This window comes from Periplaneta americana, chromosome 14 (genome assembly GCF_040183065.1).
Source record: "Periplaneta americana isolate PAMFEO1 chromosome 14, P.americana_PAMFEO1_priV1, whole genome shotgun sequence".
NCBI classification, from domain to species: Eukaryota; Metazoa; Arthropoda; class Insecta; order Blattodea; family Blattidae; genus Periplaneta; species Periplaneta americana.
In genome coordinates, this window is record NC_091130.1 from 152,803,340 (window position 1) to 152,822,587 (window position 19,248).

The following is a 19,248-nucleotide window of genomic DNA, read 5'->3' on the forward strand; positions in this document are numbered from 1 at the left end:
TTTTTCTCAATATTTTTTTACATTTTTACAAATTGTCAAAAAGCCTAAAAGTAAGTAAAATCAGATTATCTGTCTCTCTGTGTACAATAAACATAATGATTACTTCTTAACATAACCTACCAAATGTCAGCTTCAAAATGAGCTCCCGTTCAATGTTCTGCAGTAAATGGTTCCAGAGTTCTGAGCGCTGAAAGAGGCTTGTTTTTATAAAATACGCTAAATTTGTCGCTCAACAATACGAAAACCGTTTGACTTTCGATACTATATTTTTGAAAATGCACTCTTCTCAGCACCTTGTATAAATAGGAAAAAAAAAAATTAGAGTATAAAGAAATGCGAGGTTTTTTACTGATCGATTTCATATGGAATAGCCCGTATGCTGTACATATGAAGAACAAAACCGTTTATTGCTCGTGCATAACTTCACTGAATTCATTAACCTTTTTATAGTCGTTTTTAGAAAGGAACTCATGAATAATAATTGCGATTGTTGTGGTCGTAAACCAATTCCTTAGAGATGATTGTCATGAAAGTAAATCATGATTTAAATGTAATGATCATAATAATTATCTTAACGTAGTATGTGACGTTTATTTGCTTCGTTACGTCACATAATACGAAATATCACCTTTCATCTGTATATATAATCTGAACTGGTAATGGAAATTACGAGAAAACGGCTGAACGGATTTCAATAAATGACCCCTCATTTTGAAGCTTGGAACCCAACGTTTTTCAGAAAAATAGTAGTTTTCAGTGAAATGGCAATTTTCCTACATCATTTTCCTATTTTCCAAAATCCATCTTTCGTTTGTTTTGAGAACTAATTAATTGCATTTCAGCATAAAACAAAACACACACTACAGTAAACAATATTACACGAAGGCCATGATCCTGCAAGAATGCTGACATATTAAGAGCTCAAATTAAATTGATTATTAAAAACTTTACTTAATAAAATTAATTTTCAGGTTCGATTTTGTGGTGTGTAATTTTCTGGGTACAGCTGTGTATCGGATATTAAAACCTACAAAACTTTAGGTGGTTTGATGGCATTATTACCATTAGAAATGAAATATTATTGTAGTTAATGCCATGATGTGACTATTTTTCATTAATTATACATATTAATGTTATATTTATTATATGAAAGTGAAACGTTTTGGGGTTATATAAGTAGATGTAGAGAATAACTTAATTAGATTTTGATTTCTATATTTTACTGAGTGGCGGCTATATAGTATATATAGTATATGTTGCTGAAAGCTATAAAACTTGTGTAAGATAATAATATTATTAAAATAAAATATTTTTATAGTTATTAATCGAGTGGGGTTGGGTCTTTTTCATATATTTAATGGCGGTGTGGTGTAGATATTTATATGCGTGGTTCTCTTCAGTATTGGCTCGAGAGAGAGTATCTTTCATTGTTATGGAAGCAAATAACTTTCAGAATGTCTGGTATTCGTCATTGAAAATAAATCTGAAAAATGTTTATTTGAACGTCTAATGAACCTAGTTTGCAGCATTTGCTGCACAAGCCACTATATTGCTATAATTATAAACATGAGCTATGAAATATGGTTATTGCTACACTGTTTTTATACACAGAAGGGAACGTCCTGCTGTTGTGTTTAAACATTACGGTGAATCTTGCCAATCAGTAACAAGAGGTTTTTTTAGTAGGTTATTTTACGACGCTTTATCAACATCTGAGGTTATTTAGCGTCTGAATGAGGTGAAGGTGATAATGCCGGTGAAATGAGTTCGGGGTCCAGCACCGAAAGTTACCCCGCATTTTCTGATATTGGGTTGAGGGAAAACCCCGGAAAAAACCTCAACCAGGTAACTTGCCCCGACCGGGAATCGAACCTGGGCCACCAGACGCGCTAATCGTTACTCCACAGGTGTGGACAGTAACAAGAGGGGTTGGAATGGAATGGAAAGGAATGTATGGAGGGAGTACTGTGACCTTTCACGATCTATTGCGCCAACCTTCAAGCTAGGCGCATTCCCAACCCACACCGGCTGAGTACACTAGGGTTCGCTGCCTACCCAGGTTTCGAGCAGGCGACCCCCCTCGTCCCTAGGCCAGCCTCCTCCGTGCATCGCCAGCCGGTGCTCGGGAATGCAATCAAATGATGAGGAAATGGCGAAATGTAGACGGAATTATGTAAATACCTAATATGGGGAAAAGGAAGAAAACCGAGAAAAATCCCAATAGCGACCTTTACTGTCACAAGTGTCCCTATGGATTTATCAATAGTAGGCCTAATGTTACAAGAGGTCTGAGATTTGCCTTTAATTCCACGAGCCAAGCGAGTGGATTTATCTGGGAAATCTCAGACCTCGAGTGACATTTATTAGGACTATTTCGTGAATAAAATAAAAATGTAAATAATATATCCCTAAAATTCAATCACAAATTATTAATAATTTTGTATTTATCAATACTTAACCTATTCAGACATTGTGAAGTCGAAATAGATGAATATCGATTACTGCAATAAAGAAATTGAATGTTATTCAGTAATGCCAATTGAGAAAAGCGAAATACAGGCTTAACAATGTTAATTACATGTACTACGCTTTTCTCTTGTTATTATAACAGAAATACGTTTTCATTATCTGCTGAAATCATAATTTAATTTAAACATTTTATAATATAATTACAAATAACCAGATTAATAAATTAATTAAATGAACAATTGTTATGAAGGAGTGTCATTTTCTTTAGATACAATGGACATGGAATTAGAAGATGAAGATGTAGATGTGGAAGTAGGATTTCGCACTTTATTTGATACAATGGATTCATGTTCATTGATATATGTGGAAATAGTTGGCGTCACTGGCTAAACAAAAGAACAACCCTCCGATAAATTGATAGTGATAAATCAAACTGCAGAAATTATCGCGATATATGACTGTGATTGTTTGGAATTCAAAATTGAATTACACTTCATTGGCCGAAACTGGAATGACGTCATATATACGAAATAGTCAACAGTAATCTCACTAGACACTATCTAGAGAAAATCAAAACTCGAGTGGGATTTAATTGACTATTACACGATTAGAGGAAAGTATATAAAGACCAGTGACAAAATGATACTACTACGCAAAAACCTGTCCCAAATATTGTCGTTGTCTATCAAAAATGTTAAATGACAGACTCGACTTAAAACAGCGCCTCGGCGTGGTAAGCCGACATTTTTGCTTATAGGCCAAAGAAGCTTATGGTTTACAGAACACAAAATGTTGTACGATAGCTGCAGTTCAATAGTACTTTACTTATTATGTGTTGTATCAAATTGTGCGTTGGAAGCAACGATCACAAACTGTGGTGGCGGCTCTGTGGTTTTGTCAGCCTACTTTTCCTTGCCGGCAAAGTAAAGTAGGACGAGTGTGTCCTGGTGCCGGTCAATTGCGTAACATGAAAAGTGCGTAACTCACCTCGCCATGAAGTCGCTGGCCACCTGGTCCAGGGGGGCCACGTAGTTCTTGGCTGCCCCCTGCTGCAGCATCACTTGCTGCACCTTGCTGCGGAACTCGTCCCACTGTGGCCCATGTCTGACGCAACGAGAAATTAATTGTTTCAAGAAGGCGACTGACAGTATGTTTCCTATCTATCCAGTTCTTTGTCATGTTACCAATTAAGTTCTAATCTGTTTATTGATACTGCTTACCATTCAACAAATATAAACACACAGAACAAAGTACAGTACGTACTATGCAACAAAACAGAAAATAATCTTTAAATTGCAGCATTAGGGCCTATACAGTGTGTAACTAAAAAGTGGGAAAAACTTCAGGTATGGATTAGAGCAGTGGTTCCCAACTTTTTTTGACTGACGACACACTGTATTGAACGCCCACTATATCGCGACACACTTATTTGTTTTTATTATTATTATTATTATTATTATTATTATTATTATTATTATTATTATTATTATTATTATTATTATTAGAAAATATACAAAGAAAATTTATATCCTTATGTTCATTCAGATTTCTGCCCATTAATTCCGGGTATAGTTATGAGAGAAAATGTGAATATTTTAATTGTCAAAATCTATATGCTAGACGCCATGAGCTAGATTATCTGTTCTTTTGTAAAGTCCTCAAAGGCGATATATCCTGTGACTCTTTCTTAAACAATATTACCTTACGTATTCCAACAAAAGATATGAGAGCCCACAAACTTTTCTATATTAGAAATTCGAAATTTCTTTCACCAGTCTCCAGATGCATTAAAAATGCCAACATGCATGGCTGCGAATTCGATCCCTTCAATGTATAGACTTTGTTTGCTCTTGGCAACGATTTATCATTTATGTATTCTTTTAGGCATTATACTCAATTAACATTCTCTCATAGTATTCTTAGTTATCCAATCATCGTCATTATTGTAATTGTAATTATATTTATGTGTAATAATTATTTTTGTTTTATGTTTTTGTTATATTTGTGCTGAACTGTAATTGGCCACTGGCTGTTGTACAGCACATTAAATAAATAAATAAATAAATAAAATAAATTATTATTATTATTATTATTATTATTATTATTATTATTATTATTATTATTATTATTATTATTGAACGGGTTACATCAGCTTCTTGTCTATGCGGATGACGTGAATATGTTAGGAGAAAATACACAAACGATTAGGGAAAACACGGAAATTTTACTTGAAGCAAGTAAAGCGGTCGGTTTGGAAGTAAATCCCGAAAAGACAAAGTATATGATTATGTCTCGTGACCAGAATATTGTACGAAATGGAAATATAAAAATTGGAGATTTATCCTTCGAAGAGGTGGAAAAATTCAAATATCTTGGAGCAACAGTAACGAATATAAATGACACTCGGGAGGAAATTAAACGCAGAATAAATATGGGAAATGCCTGTTATTATTCGGTTGAGAAGCTCTTATCATCCAGTCTGCTGTCCAAAAATCTGAAAGTTAGAATTTATAAAGCAATTATATTACCGGTTCTTCTATATGGTTGTGAAACTTGGACTCTCACTCTGAGAGAGGAACATAGGTTAAGGGTGTTTGAGAATAAGGTGCTTAGGAAAATATTTGGGGCTAAGCGGGATGAAGTTACAGGAGAATGGAGAAAGTTACACAACACAGAACTGCACGCATTGTATTCTTCACCTGACATAATTAGGAACTTAAAATCCAGACGTTTGAGATGGGCAGGGCATGTAGCACGTATGGGCGAATCCAGAAATGCATATAGAGTGTTAGTTGGGAGACCGGAGGGAAAAAGACCTTTAGGGAGGCCGAGACGTAGGTGGGAGGATAATATTAAAATGGATTTGAGGGAGGTGGGGTATGATAATAGAGACTGGATTTATCTTGCACAGGATAGGGACCAATGGCGGGCTTATGTGAGGGCGGCGGTGAGCCTTCGGGTTCCTTGGAAGCCATTTTTAAGTAAGTAAGTATTATTATTATTATTATTATTATTTTATTTTTATTATTATTAGTATTATTATTATAACCAGTGCTTTTCTTCTGGAGAAAAATATGGTGGAACACATGTAGAATATTTTATAGCGGAAGGGGAGATGATTACTCGGAAATTTTGTCGTTTTTAACCTCCTTTTCGTCCAACTAAGATTTTCAAGGTATAAGCGGAATTCAAAGAGAAATTATACTCAAACACAGTTATTCACACATATTTCGGTTCCATGATGAAAAATGCAACAGAAAAGGTGCCGGAATGCCGATCCAGCCTGAAAAAAGCACTGATAAAAAACTTCTATGTAGTGTCGGACATCCAGTGTTGTAGATATGTCGATGTTGACACGTAATTTAAAATTCTGAAAAACAAGCAGCAACATGAGTGTCATTACAAAAAAAAATATATACCGTGTCTTTAAAAAAAATGCCAACCTATCTATGCTGGATGTCCGATAAAATATTTTTTATTATCGTTTTTGAAAACTCACTTATTTAAATTAATGTGAAGTCTGCGCTTGGTGGTTGCACAGAGTTTCTCTATACGTGGTCTTATGGTTGACAGGCCAACAAGTAAATCATCTTCAAGATGCAGCAGTCTGTTCTTTTGTTTACATTTCACTATTTTTTTTGGTAGAAAATGCTGATTCACACAAGTATGACGTTGAAAACAGCAGTTCTAATTATGTTTTTAGTTTATTCGGCACCATCGACTGATTTGACAAAACGTTTCCGCATATAAGACACTCGGGATTTTGTTTATATTCACCTCCACACTACATAAAACCATATTGCAAGTATTCATCACTCCTTTATATTTTACGAAACGCAGTACGTTTTTGTGAAACCTGAAAGGAATTTTCGCTCACGTTATTTGAATTAACAGTAGTATCATCTAACCCAGGACTTGATTCAGATTGTCTTTTTCGAATTTTTCTGCCTGACGATAATGATAAAATCTAAATAAAGCAATTTTGATAAAATAGTCGTACTATCACCCTCTCGCACGTTTATACTGAAACTGACCAATATGTTCTGATGATTCTAAACTCTGTTTATTACTAAGTGGGAGAGTAAATGATTTACTAAGCATTGTTGCAGGTGTTCACATTTCATTGGTAAAGTCTGTCTCAAAATAAAATGTAACATACCATATCAAAGACTTCGTTGTAAATTTAAAACAGTGCGTTGTAAAGAGACTTTCTGAACTTTATTTTTCAATTAAAAAATTTCGCGACACATCGGTTGGGAACCCCTGGATTAGAGAGCTGCAGAATATGGCTTAGAACCGGTTTAGATCCGACAGGTCAGAGAACATCCGTCAAGGTCGGGCAACCGATCGAATGTTCGAATTTCAACCAGTTGCCCCTTATGTTTTGCAGTCTAAACAGAACACCAGGACTACTTCATCATACATGAAACTGACATTTTCTGAGTACACAATCGAAGTGACAATTGAAGGAAATTTACTTTGTCTTATTTAAAAAAGTGTTTGCTTGATATGAGGTCGGAGGGAAAAAGACCTTTGGGAGACGTAGATGGGAAGATAATATTAAAATGGATTTGAGGGAGGTGGGATATGATGATAGAGACTGGATTAATCTTGCACAAGATAGGGACCAATGGCGGGCTTATGTGAGGACGGCAATGAACCTGCGGGTTCCTTAAAAGTCAATAAGTAAGTAAGTAAGTACAGGAAACAAATACTTAGTAATATCTAAATGGCTGCCTTTGTGGATCAACATTAGCATGCTGGTGTTCAATCCAGGCGGCTCTGGTTCGATCCACAGTATGATCGTGACACGGTTTGGGCTAGTTCCGTTTCTCTCTTTGACTTCTCACCTCCCTGATTCAATCTATCATATGCAGTAGTCCCTCTTGGGCTGATTACCTGGTTGGGTTTTTTCCGAGGTTTTCCCCAACCGTAAGTTGAATGCCAGGTAATCTATGGCGAATCTTCGGCCTCATCTCGCCAAATACCATCTCGCTATCAACAATCTCATCGACGCTAAATTTTTTATTTATTTATTTATTTATTTATTTATCTATCTATCTATCTATCTGTCTGTCTGTCTGTCTGTCTGTCTGTCTGCCTGCCTGCCTGCCTGCCTGCCTGCCTGCCTGCCTGCCTGCCTGCCTGCCTGCCTATCTATCTATCTATCTATCTATCTAGCTATCTGTCTGTCTGTCTGTCTGTCTGTCTGTCTGTCTGCCTGCCTGCCTGCCTGCCTGCCTGCCTGCCTGCCTGCCTGCCTGCCTGCCTGCCTGCCTGCCTGCCTGCCTGCCTGCCTGCCTGCCTGCCTATCTATCTATCTATCTATCTATCTATCTATCTATCTATCTATCTATCTATCTATCTATCTATCTATCTATCTATCTATCTATCTATCTATCTATCTATCTATATATATATATATATATATGTATCTGTGTATTAATTTATTAATTTTTTATTTATTTATTTATTTATTTATTTATTTATTTATTTATTTATTTATGTTTATTTTGCTAATAATTGTAACATAAAATATAATATATACAGAAAAACTTTAGCTCGCCTCTGAAAGAGTAGAACTCGTGCTCAGGGGCGGATTCCTGAATTGAAATTAATAATTATACAATACAATTTGTCTTATGTCTGCTATGCAATTATAATGTATAAATTTAAATTTGCAATTTTTCAATTTTTATAAAATTCATACATAACTTTTTTAATTTAATACTAGAACTATTAGAATTTACAAGATTAGGATATTTAAATATAAATTTGTTATATATTCTTGGGCCTAAATTACTACTATGATTAAATACTGTAGCAGTGTTGCATTTTGCTTCAAACAATTTTAAAGAATTCACCTTTTGTTTCATAACTATGAGAATACAATTCAAAATTATTTCGATTTTTATGTATGAATTTTTTTAGTACAATATAATAAATTTATCTTATGTTAAGTACATTAAAGTCTAGAAACAAATTTTGAGATGGAAAATCAATAGGTTTATGAAGACATATTTTAATTATTTTCTTCTGTAATAAATAAAGTGGATTAAAATTGGATTTAAATGAGTTACCCCATCTTATAATTCCATACATAATTACCGATTGAAATAAAGTTAAATATATTATGCGTAATAAACATATTGATAAGCAATTCCTCAATAAAACAGAATAATATACTATTTTACGTAATTTATTACAAGGGTAATTAATGTGTTGGTTCCATTTAAAATGATTATCGAAACTTATGCCTAAATAGTTAACTTCAGAGGACTCGTAGTTGATGTAGCGTCGTTAAATAACCTTACTTACTTACTTACTGGCTTTTAAGGAACCCGGAGGTTCATTGCCGCCCTCACATAAGCCCGCCATTGGTCCCTATCCTGAGCAAAATTAATCCATTCTCTGTCATCATATCCCACCTTCCTCAAATCCATTTTAATATTATCCTCCCATCTACGTCTCGGCCTCCCTAGAGGTCTTTTTCCCTCCGGCCTCCCAACTAACACTCTATATGCATTTCTGGATTCGCCCTTACGTGCTACATGCCCTGACCATCTCAAACGTCTGGATTTAATGTTCCTAATTATGTCAGGTGAAGAATACAATGCGTGCAGTTCTGTGTTGTGTAACTTTCTCCATTCTCCTGTAACTTCATCCCTCTTAGCCCCAAATATTTTCCTAAGCACCTTATTCTCAAACACCCGTAATCTCTGTTCCTCTTTCAAAGTGAGAGTCCAAGTTTCACAACCATACAGAACAACCGGTAATATAACTGTTTTATAAATTCTAACTTTCAGATTTTTCGACAGCAGACTGGATGATAAAAGCTTCTCAACCGAATAATAACAGGCATTTCCCATATTTATTCTGTGTTTAATTTCCTCCCGAGTATCATTTATATTTGTTACTGTTGCTCCAAGATATTTGAACTTCTCCACCTCTTCAAAAGATAAATTTCCAATTTTTATATTTCCATTTCGTACAATATTCTCGTCACGAGACATAATCATATACTTTGTCTTTTCGGGATTTACTTCCAAACCTATCTCTTTACTTGCTTCCAGTAAAATTCCCGTGTTTTCCCTAATAGTTTGTGGATTTTCTCCTAACATATTCACGTCATCCGCATAGACAAGCAGCTGATGTAACCCGTTCAATTCCAAACCCTCTCTGTTATCCTGGACTTTCCTAATGGCATACTCTAGAGCGAAGTTAAAAAGTAAAGGTGATAGTGCATCTCCCTGCTTTAGCCCGCAGTGAATTGGAAACGCATCTGACAGAAACTGACCTATACGGACTATGCTGTACGTTTCACTGAGACATATTTTAATTAATCGAACTAGTTTCTTGGGAACAAAAAATTCAATAAGAATATCATATAAAACTTCTCTCTTAACCGAGTCATATGCCTTTTTGAAATCTATGAATAACTGATGCACTGTACCCTTATACTCCCATTTTTTCTCCATTATCTGTCGAATACAAAATATCTGGTCAATAGTTGATCTATTACGCCTAAAACCACACTGATGATCTCCAATAATTTCATCTACATATGGAGTTAATCTTCTCAAAAGAATATTGGACAAAATTTTGTACGACGTCAACAAAAGTGATATTCCTCGAAAGATACTACAGTTCGTCTTGTCCCCCTTCTTAAAGATAGGTACGATAATGGACTCCTTCCATTGTTCTGGTACGATTTCCTTTTCCCAAATAGCAAGTACGAGCTTATAAATTTCGTTAGATAATGCGCTTCCACCCTCTTGTATTAATTCTGCTGGAATTTGGTCGATACCTGGAGACTAAATAACCAACTAAAAAAATATGCAGTGGTTAAAAATAAACTGTAGATAATAGCTGTGTGTATTTTAAATAGTCGTCTGTAAGGCCTTTAATATCAGGTTCTATAGAAATACTCACATTCCTATGAGGCCGGGAGTGTCTTGGAAGAAGTCCTTCCTCATGTGCTGCTTGTAGTAGCGTAGGGAGGGCATGGAGGGCCGATGAGGTTGCACTTCCTCCCTGCGGAACACTTTCTCTATATAGTCGCCGTCGAACACGAACACGAGATCGGGATGTCCCACCAGTCCACCCACCTTGACAACTTTGCCGTAGTCGTTGTACAGAGACCACATCACTCGGTCCAGGTGCTCGATGGAGAAGTGACCTGCAGTCAGAAGTATTGACCACGTCAGGGTTTCCATGTAAAAATGTTATGTTTTATTTAACGACGCTCGCAACTGCAGAGGTTATATCAGCTTCGCCGGATGTGCCGGAATTTTGTCCCGCAGGAGTTCTTTTACATGCCAGTAAATCTACTGACATGAGCCTGTCGCGTTTAAGCACACTTAAATGCCATCGACCTGGCCCGGGATCGAACCCGCAACCTTGGGCAGTTTCCATGTAATGATGATGATGATAATAATAATAATAATAATAATAATAATAATAATAATAATAATAATAATGATAGTCATACTTAAATTAAATTAAATTATTAAACTCGATCACAATTATAACTTCAATTTGACTGCGCCCGTAAGAAATCATTTAACCTTTTCTTGAAAGTGGTTATTGTCTGGCAGCCCCTAATCTTCTGAGGCAGAGAATTCCATTCACGGTGGACTGAGACAGTAAAAGAGGATGAATAGTGGGATGTTCTATGGGCAGGAATTGCTAGGATTTGGCTCTCTTGTGACCTGGTGCTTAGATTGTGATTGGAGGATAAGTAGTTAAACCGGGAACGAAGATAATTTGGAGTAGAAGTGTGGAGAACTCGAAACAGAAGAGGGAGCGAATGAAGTGTTCTACGGTTACTAAGTTGCAGCCAGGATAAAGATTTGAACGAGGGTGTAATGTGGTCAAATTTGTGAGCATTGATGATGAATCTGACACTCATATTGTGCACACGCTGCAGCTTGTTCGAAAGGTCAGTTGTCAAGTCTGTAAGTATTACGTCGCAATAGTCAAACAGTGGTAGTACGAGGGTTTGCACTAAAGTCTGTTTTAATTCTGGCGGAAGGAAGTTTCTGAATGGGTTAAGAGAATGCATGGTATAGCACACTCTCTTGGATATTTCCTTTATTTGGCATTCCCAATTTAAATTCTCGTCCAAGAAAATGCCGTGGTTTCTGACGACGGAATGGTACGGAATAGTGGAATTATTTACTGTAATAATTGGGATATGTCTGTCGTTGTTCAGCAGTCTCTTATGTCCAATTATTATAGCTTGTGACTTACTAGCATTTAACGAAAGTCCTAACTTCTTCGCCCAAGAAGAAACTTGATTCAAGTCATGACTAGCAAGAGAAAAAGAAGAAGAAGGAAATAGAACGGTATAAAGTTAAAAAGTGACAGAGGAAACAAAAGAGAAGAAAACAAGAAGAAAGGAAGAGAAAATGGTAAATTATAAACAGTTTTATTATTCTAAATACACAAAAATTCTAGCACTCCTCTGAAATAGAGTGTAGGATCCAATACATAATGAAATTACAATAAATAACAGCTTAAAAATTAATATTCACTAATATCAAAGTGCTTAAATGTAAAACAGTTTAAGTTAAATAGATTAAGGTATTTATTTATTAATGTTGTATACATTTTAGGGCCAATATTAGTACTCTGGCGTGGGTTCGACTACCGCTTTGGCTAATTACCTGGTTGCTTTTTTTTTCCAAAGTTTTCCTCAAACCGTAAGACGTATATCAGCTAGTCCAGCCGTGGCGAGAACGTGACTCGCGAGACATTGTGGCTCGCAGTGATAGCTGTGCATTTCGCTTGCTTCTAACCTCCGCCAACCCCCACCCTCTCACTCACTGGAGTCAAACTCCGTTCCATTTGTATTTGTCTCTGACCTGCGAGTGGCATATGTCTCTCACGAAACCATGTACGAAAGTTCCAAGTAGGATGGGAGGACGCATTCTTTTGCTGTCAATATGATGAGAATATTAAATGTATGAATTGTTCTCAAGTATTACGAGGAAAACGGTTGTATAACATAAAACGGCATTATACTACATGTTACTGATGAAACAGTAAAAGGTTGTGTTATTGTTATCATCATCATCATCATCATTATCATCTCTGTACGTCGACGCTTTTTCAGAATAATGCGGTTAGCTCTTCAATTTGAACTCACTGATTTACTATGTGATGTCAAATGAAAGCTAGATGTAAGGACGTGACAAATGTTGAACTTTCAAATCTTTGCCAAAAAGTAAATATCTGAAGCTTCGTCCTTTCGCTTGCTCTGTTGAAGCCATGTTCGCTACAACTTACGTTTGTGAAAAATTATTTTCAACAATTGAAATAGTAAAAACCAAATTTAGATCACGACTGACAGACAAATACCTTCGTGATCAACTACGACTGCCAGTAAGTGACATAATTCCTGATTTTGAAACTTTGTCGCAGAGACATTCTGAAGACAGTTAATTTTAGGTTGTGATAATGTTCATTTATTGTTCATTTCTTTCTTCGTTACACGTACTAAACATTAGTTTGTAACCTCATACTGTATAAAATTATATTTAAATGCTTGACGTAAGGAAAATGAAAATCCGTTAATAAGTCAGACAGTTGCTTCACTTCCCCTTCGGGTGTCCGCCTCCCTCCATAGGTGCTATGCACGTTGCAGGTTACACAGTGGCTCGGCGCACGATTACATTTTCGCTACCGCTGAGCTAGTCTATGGTGAATTCTCGACCTCATCTCAATCTCGCCATCACCAATTACATGGACGCTACATAACCCAGTAGCTGATATAACGTCATTAAATAACGAAGCAAATAAAATATTTATTACTACTATGATTGATTGCAGTGCCCGTTAAACACTTGGTTGGGCGGTTTCTTTCAGGAAATGCTGCGATGCACAAAACCTTTTAAAAAGTAAAAGCAAATGAAGATGAATTCTTCAACGTAATAAATATAGGTTGCGCATTCCATTTTATCAATGTTGTAGTAGAAGTATAATCCGGGCCGTGAATAAACACTGAAGTTTTTTAACCAACGAATGCATTGGGGGTGGTATGAACGCAACTCATATAGGAGACAATGTAAATTCTGTTGCAGTTTTTCTGGAGCTGTACACAAGAAAAACGTTTCACGTTTAAAAAATACAAAATAATATATAATTTGAACTGGTAATGGAAATTATGGGAAAGCGGCTGAACGGGTTGTAATGAATGACCCATCATTTTGAAGCTTGGAACCAAAGGATTTTCAGAAAAATAGTGGCTTTCAGTGAAGCGTTAGTTTTCCTACATAATTTTTCTATTTTCCAAAATCCATCTTTCGTCAGTTTTGAGAACTAATTATCGCATTTCAGAATAAAACAAAACACACACTACAATAAACAATAGGCTATTACACGAAGGCCATGACCTGCAGGATTGCCGACATATTTAGAGCTCAAATTCAATTGGTTATTAAAAACTTCAAGATTTATTGAAATGATTTACAGGTCTGATTCAGCGTTGTGTAATTTTCTGAGTACAGCTACATTGGATATTAAAGTCTACAAAACTTGAGATGATTTGATAACATTATTACCATTAGAAATGAAATATTATTGTAGTTAATGCCATGATGTGACTATTTTTCATTAATTATACATATTAATGCTATATTGATGATATGAAAGTGAAACTTTTGGGGTTATATAAGTAAATGTAGAGGATATCTTAAACTAGATCTTTATTTCTATAATTTACTGAGTGGCGGCTATTATATATAAAACTACAAAACTTAGGTAAGATAATAATATTTTTATTAAAAATCAAATATTTTTATAGGTATTAATCAAGTGGAGTTGGGTCTTTTTCATATACTTAATGGCGGTGTGGTGTAGATATTTATATGCGTCATTCTCTTCAGTATTGGCTCGAGAGAGTGCAAAAATTACAGTTCCTAAGAAAAGACCAAAAGATATTACTTACTGATAAAATAAGAGGTCTAAAAAATGTTGTAGTCTCCCGATCATTTCAGCAAGATCTCTTAGCAGGATAAAATGATTTTACCTCTACATTTCCAGCTCTACATACAGCAGCTATACCAAGATGCTATGTCTATTGTTCGAAAGCATAGCAAACCTGACATTTTTTAACTTTCACCTAGAATCCACAATGACCTGAAATAGCTATTGCTTTACTCCCACATGAAAAACCCACTGATCGTCCTGACATTGTTACTTGCGTTTTCGCGTTGAAACTCAAAAACTGAAGGTGGATAAGTTCAAGATATAGTATTTGGCATAAAAAATAATCAGAGGGAGTATGTTTCATTATTATGGAAGCAAACAACTTTCAAAATATCTTTAATTCTTCATTCAAAATAAATCTGAATAATTTTTATTTGAACGTCTAAAGAACTTACTTTGCAGCATTTTCTGCACAAGCCACTAGTGATTCATAAAATCGGGTAGAAGATGAAGGAAAGTATGAAAAATATAATGATCAGGAAGGGAATCGAGAAGGAAGTTACGAAAGGTAGCTATTAGACACGCACTTGTAGTAATCAACCATGAAATAATGATAGTATTCAGGTCATTAAGCTAGTGTATATAATCTTTTACTACTCGTGTTACACGAATACTTTTTTCTTCAGAACTAGAACGACCCGCGGATAAATATTTTGTATTTGTTCAATTATGTAATTACACAAATATTACATTGTACTCCACCGGCAAGAAAGTTGGTAGAAGTAATCTCACACGCGCGTCATACTTGAATGTAATGTCATGATCAGAGCACAGCCAGATGTGTTGGGCAAGGCTTGTTGTGGTTGCCATGACGAAACGACGTCCAAGTTCTCCTCGCAGGAGGCCTTGATTAATGTACATCTCTTCGCATTACTGCTATTCCTTTCACTGCACACAAAACCAGTCGAAAAGCTTCTTCTAATCTAATGCCGAAGCCTAAATTCGTTCACACTTCATTACACAATAAAGCCTTTTGACATCTTCATTTGTCACGCAGTATAATGGCAGACAGTCTGTATTGTTTCAGCCACTTTGCCAAGACTAAGTTGTAATCGCTAACGACCGTATTTTTTGGTGAAATGAAATAGGTGATTTAGATGTTAAACCTGCCACTTTTTCGGTGGGTATTTTATGAAATAAATAGTCACTTCGATGAGTATTCCGTGAAATAAATTATCAATTAAATGTATTATGTTATCTCATACCTAAATCAAATGATTCTTCTTCTTCTTCTTCTTCTTCTTCTTCTTCTTCTTCTTCTTCTTCTCCCTTCAAGGTTTAGGTGATATCACCTGTTCCGGTCTCTATCGTCCAGCCACCTCTTGCGAGGTCTACCCAGATCCCTTTTCCCGATCGGGCGATAATTCATCAATCAAATGATTCTACCAGTAATTGAAACGCAGGGACGAACTAATTCAATATATTACACGTTTCTCGATTTCAGTAAAGCGTTCGATGTACTTCCACATCATTCTTTGCTTAATAAGATAGGAAGTATCGATCTTTCTCTAAGTTACGTAAACTGGTTTCAGAATTATTTGTGTTTACGACTGTTTAATAAACTCTTCTCTGTTTAATAAGCATGTATGTTATTTTCTTTTGTTTAGTCAACTGTTCGAAGACAGGTTCAATCTTCTAAGTGACACCAATAAAGCATAACTCATGAGATAACTATGCCAGGAGATAATAGGGTGGGGTAGCCAGTTCCTTACCCCCTCCATTACGTACATCGCTGACTAGTAACACATTACACTAGTCAGACTTCAGATGCATACAAACAGTTGTTCTTCCTCTGATACATATCGTCAAGTGAGATGTATATATCAGCCAGAACGTCAATAATAGGTACAGCATAGAGGTTGTTTATGTAATAGAAATATTTTAATTAAATTTCCAAAATCACGATTAACTAAAAAAAAAAAACATTGGGCGATGCAAATATTTTGCAAACACATTTGAAATCAGCGCGAAGATTTCTTCACTGTTCTTTTTCTTTTAATAGACAGAAGGTTGAGTCTTGAGTCCTACGCCAAGCGAAAACGCTCGTTTGTTTAATCGCCGTAATTCGGAAACCAGCAGAGATTTTGAGTAGCGAGAGCTTTTAAAAGTAATTTTCATTCTCTCTCAACATTTCTCTCGCTTTGACTCTCCATTTGAAGTGCAAAATAAAAACCTTCGTCCCTTACCAACTTTTGAAGGTGTTAAATGTCTATATTCTACAGGTCACTTCGAAGTTAGTATTTCTATCTTAATTTTCAGAAAATATTTTTATTTCGAATTTATTCTCTGCTTTCTTTAGATATTGATCTATTGACAAAAACAATTGCAACGCGATCGATTGACTATCATAGTAGCTGCGACATGATTAATGTTTAACGGAGCGGAAAATGTAGTTTCCCTCTGCTACCTGCAAACAGCAACGAAAAAATCAAAATACCGGACGATTACACCCACTAATATAAAGTCTTGGTACCACCCAGCCAAAATTGACGTTTGCCTTACGTGTATACAGTATATGCATTGTATATAATATATGCCATTATCGGAAAATATGATGAACACAAAAAGATAAAATTGTTAAATATCACTAGAATATAAAACAATTTAGTGACTACGTGGAAACATGCAATGCAACACTTGTCATAATAGTAAGTTAGTTTGACAACTCGTCATAAGATAATTTTCTAACTTGGATTTGAAAGATTTCAATGTTCGGCAGCCCTTGACTTCAGGCGGCAGAGAGTTCCAGTGACGAGAGGTAGCAACAGTGAAAGATGAGGAATACAGAGACGATGTGTGGAGTGGAATTTCTAGCGTGTTGTCGCGTAGTGATCGAGTATTAATATTATGATAGCGAAAGAGAGTATGAAAACGGGAGAATAAATAAGAGGGGGTTGAAGTGTGCATAATTGGATATAAGAGAGAAAACATACATTGCAATGGAGGTCATCCTGCCTAAGGTTTTTCCGTGGTTTTCCTAAGGCGCTAAGACAAATGTTGGGATGAGCCCTAAAAGAAATGGGCCACGGACCTGCACTCATATCCCCATGAATCCTCCTAATTACTCTAAATTAATTAATAATTACATCTCTCCCCTCTCTTCGTAATTGAGTCACCATAAAGCCAAATGGCTGGTCTCTAAATTGAGACGATTCAACAAGGCTCATGACAACAATCACCTTGTACCTAATAGCCAAATTGGCTAGTCTCTTATATGAGACAACTCATCCTGCCTAAGGTATTCCGTGGTTTTCCTAAGGCGTAAGACAAATGTCGGGATGAGTCCTAAAAGAAATGGGCCACGGACCTATATGCCCTTTCCCATATATAACCCCCCCTTTTTTTTTGTAAACGACGTATGCCCTAGTTCAGAACCTATAAATTGTCTATTAAATGTGCGAGGTCACTCAATTAGTCGCAATTTGAAAGGACAGGGAACCTCTCAAATTGCAGATTTAGATTTCACGGCGCTTCTCCTGATGGCCTTCACTTGCCTTGTCATCGAACAACAGATGACAGAGTCTTCACGACTCCACTTGCACTGCGAAATGGCTAAGCCCCTTTCAATGTGCAAGATAACACCTGCCATCCTAACGGCAAACACCAGCCATCTCCTCCTCGCCCCGTCCCGTGATGATTTTGATCACATCTCCGTCCCCCTCGCGTATGTGGTACCTAAGAGGTTACGTCCATTTTCGGTTTTCCCCTTCAAAATTTTCTAGAGCTCCTTCAGTGGAGCAGCATAACCCGGAGTGAGACTAGTGGCCAACAGGCTTGGAGCTCACATATTTAGTTTCGTACAGTCCCCAACCCCTAAGAAGGACGCGTTTTGCGTACCTTTAAATTTTTCCTCCCAATTCTCCTCTTTCGATTTTTTTTCGATATTTTTTCGATTTTGGAATGAAGGAAATATCTCCGAGGGTAAGATCCCTCTTGTTGTAACACCGGACGCACAATGACTCACCGATGTACGGCAGGAAGCGCCACGCATTGCCTACGAGTGGCAGTTCTCTGGGCCCCGGCACCTCGCTGTAAGGCTTGACTCCCCCGATCTCCGCGATGTCATGGTCCAGCAGGTCAGCTGCGGGCTGCAGACTCGTGGTGTGGGGGCGCTGTCCGAGCAGAGAGGCCCTCGTCCTTCGAACCTCCCGCAACAGTCTGCTACGTAGCGTCATTGTCCTGTGGGAACATAGTTGAGGGGTTAATAGGATTAAAACTGTGTTGAAGTAACTATACAGGTGCACAACAATGAGGTGAAAATTGTGTTGAAGTGACTAAACAGATGCATACCAGTAAGAAGAAGACAGGTGCACACTACTAAGAAGAAAACTGTGTTGAAGTGACTAAACAGATGTATACCACTAAGAAGAAGACTGTGTTGAAGTGACTAAACAGATGCATACCACTAAGAAGAAGACTGTGTTGAAGTGACTAAACAGATGCATACCACTAAGAAGAAGACTGTGTTGAAGTGACTAAACAGATGCATACCACTAAGAAGAAGACTGTGTTGAAGTGACTAAACAGATGCATACCACTAAGAAGAAGACTGTGTAGAAGTGACTAAACAGATGCACACCACTAAGAAGAAGACTGTGTTGAAGTGACTAAACAGATGCACACCACTAAGAAGAAGACTGTGTTGAAGTGACTAAACAGATGTACACCACTAAGAAGACTGTGTTGAAGTGGCTAAACAGATTCATAACACTAAGAAGAAAACTGTGTTGAAGTGACTAAACAGATGCACACCACTAAGAAGAAGAATGTGTTGAAGTGACTAAACAG

The 19,248-nt window shown here is 36.6% G+C and overlaps 2 protein-coding genes across 4 annotated transcripts in view; one reads left to right on the forward strand and one right to left on the reverse strand.

The window, feature by feature from the left end:
• Positions 1-19,248, forward strand: part of LOC138713870 (GTPase-activating Rap/Ran-GAP domain-like protein 3) — an 878,969-nt gene that overhangs the window by 433,542 nt on the left and 426,179 nt on the right. The window lies entirely within an intron of this gene.
• The window catches only part of Cyp49a1 (Cytochrome P450 49a1), an 89,006-nt gene that overhangs the window by 54,656 nt on the left and 15,102 nt on the right, over positions 1-19,248 (reverse strand). The window contains exons 2-4 of the mRNA XM_069846336.1: positions 18,425-18,639; positions 10,402-10,648; positions 3,457-3,573 (exon numbers count right to left, since the gene is read on the reverse strand). Coding sequence (XP_069702437.1) covers positions 3,457-3,573; positions 10,402-10,648; positions 18,425-18,635 — 575 coding nt within the window. The 5' untranslated portion in view covers positions 18,636-18,639. The remainder of the gene's footprint in view (positions 1-3,456; positions 3,574-10,401; positions 10,649-18,424; positions 18,640-19,248) is intronic.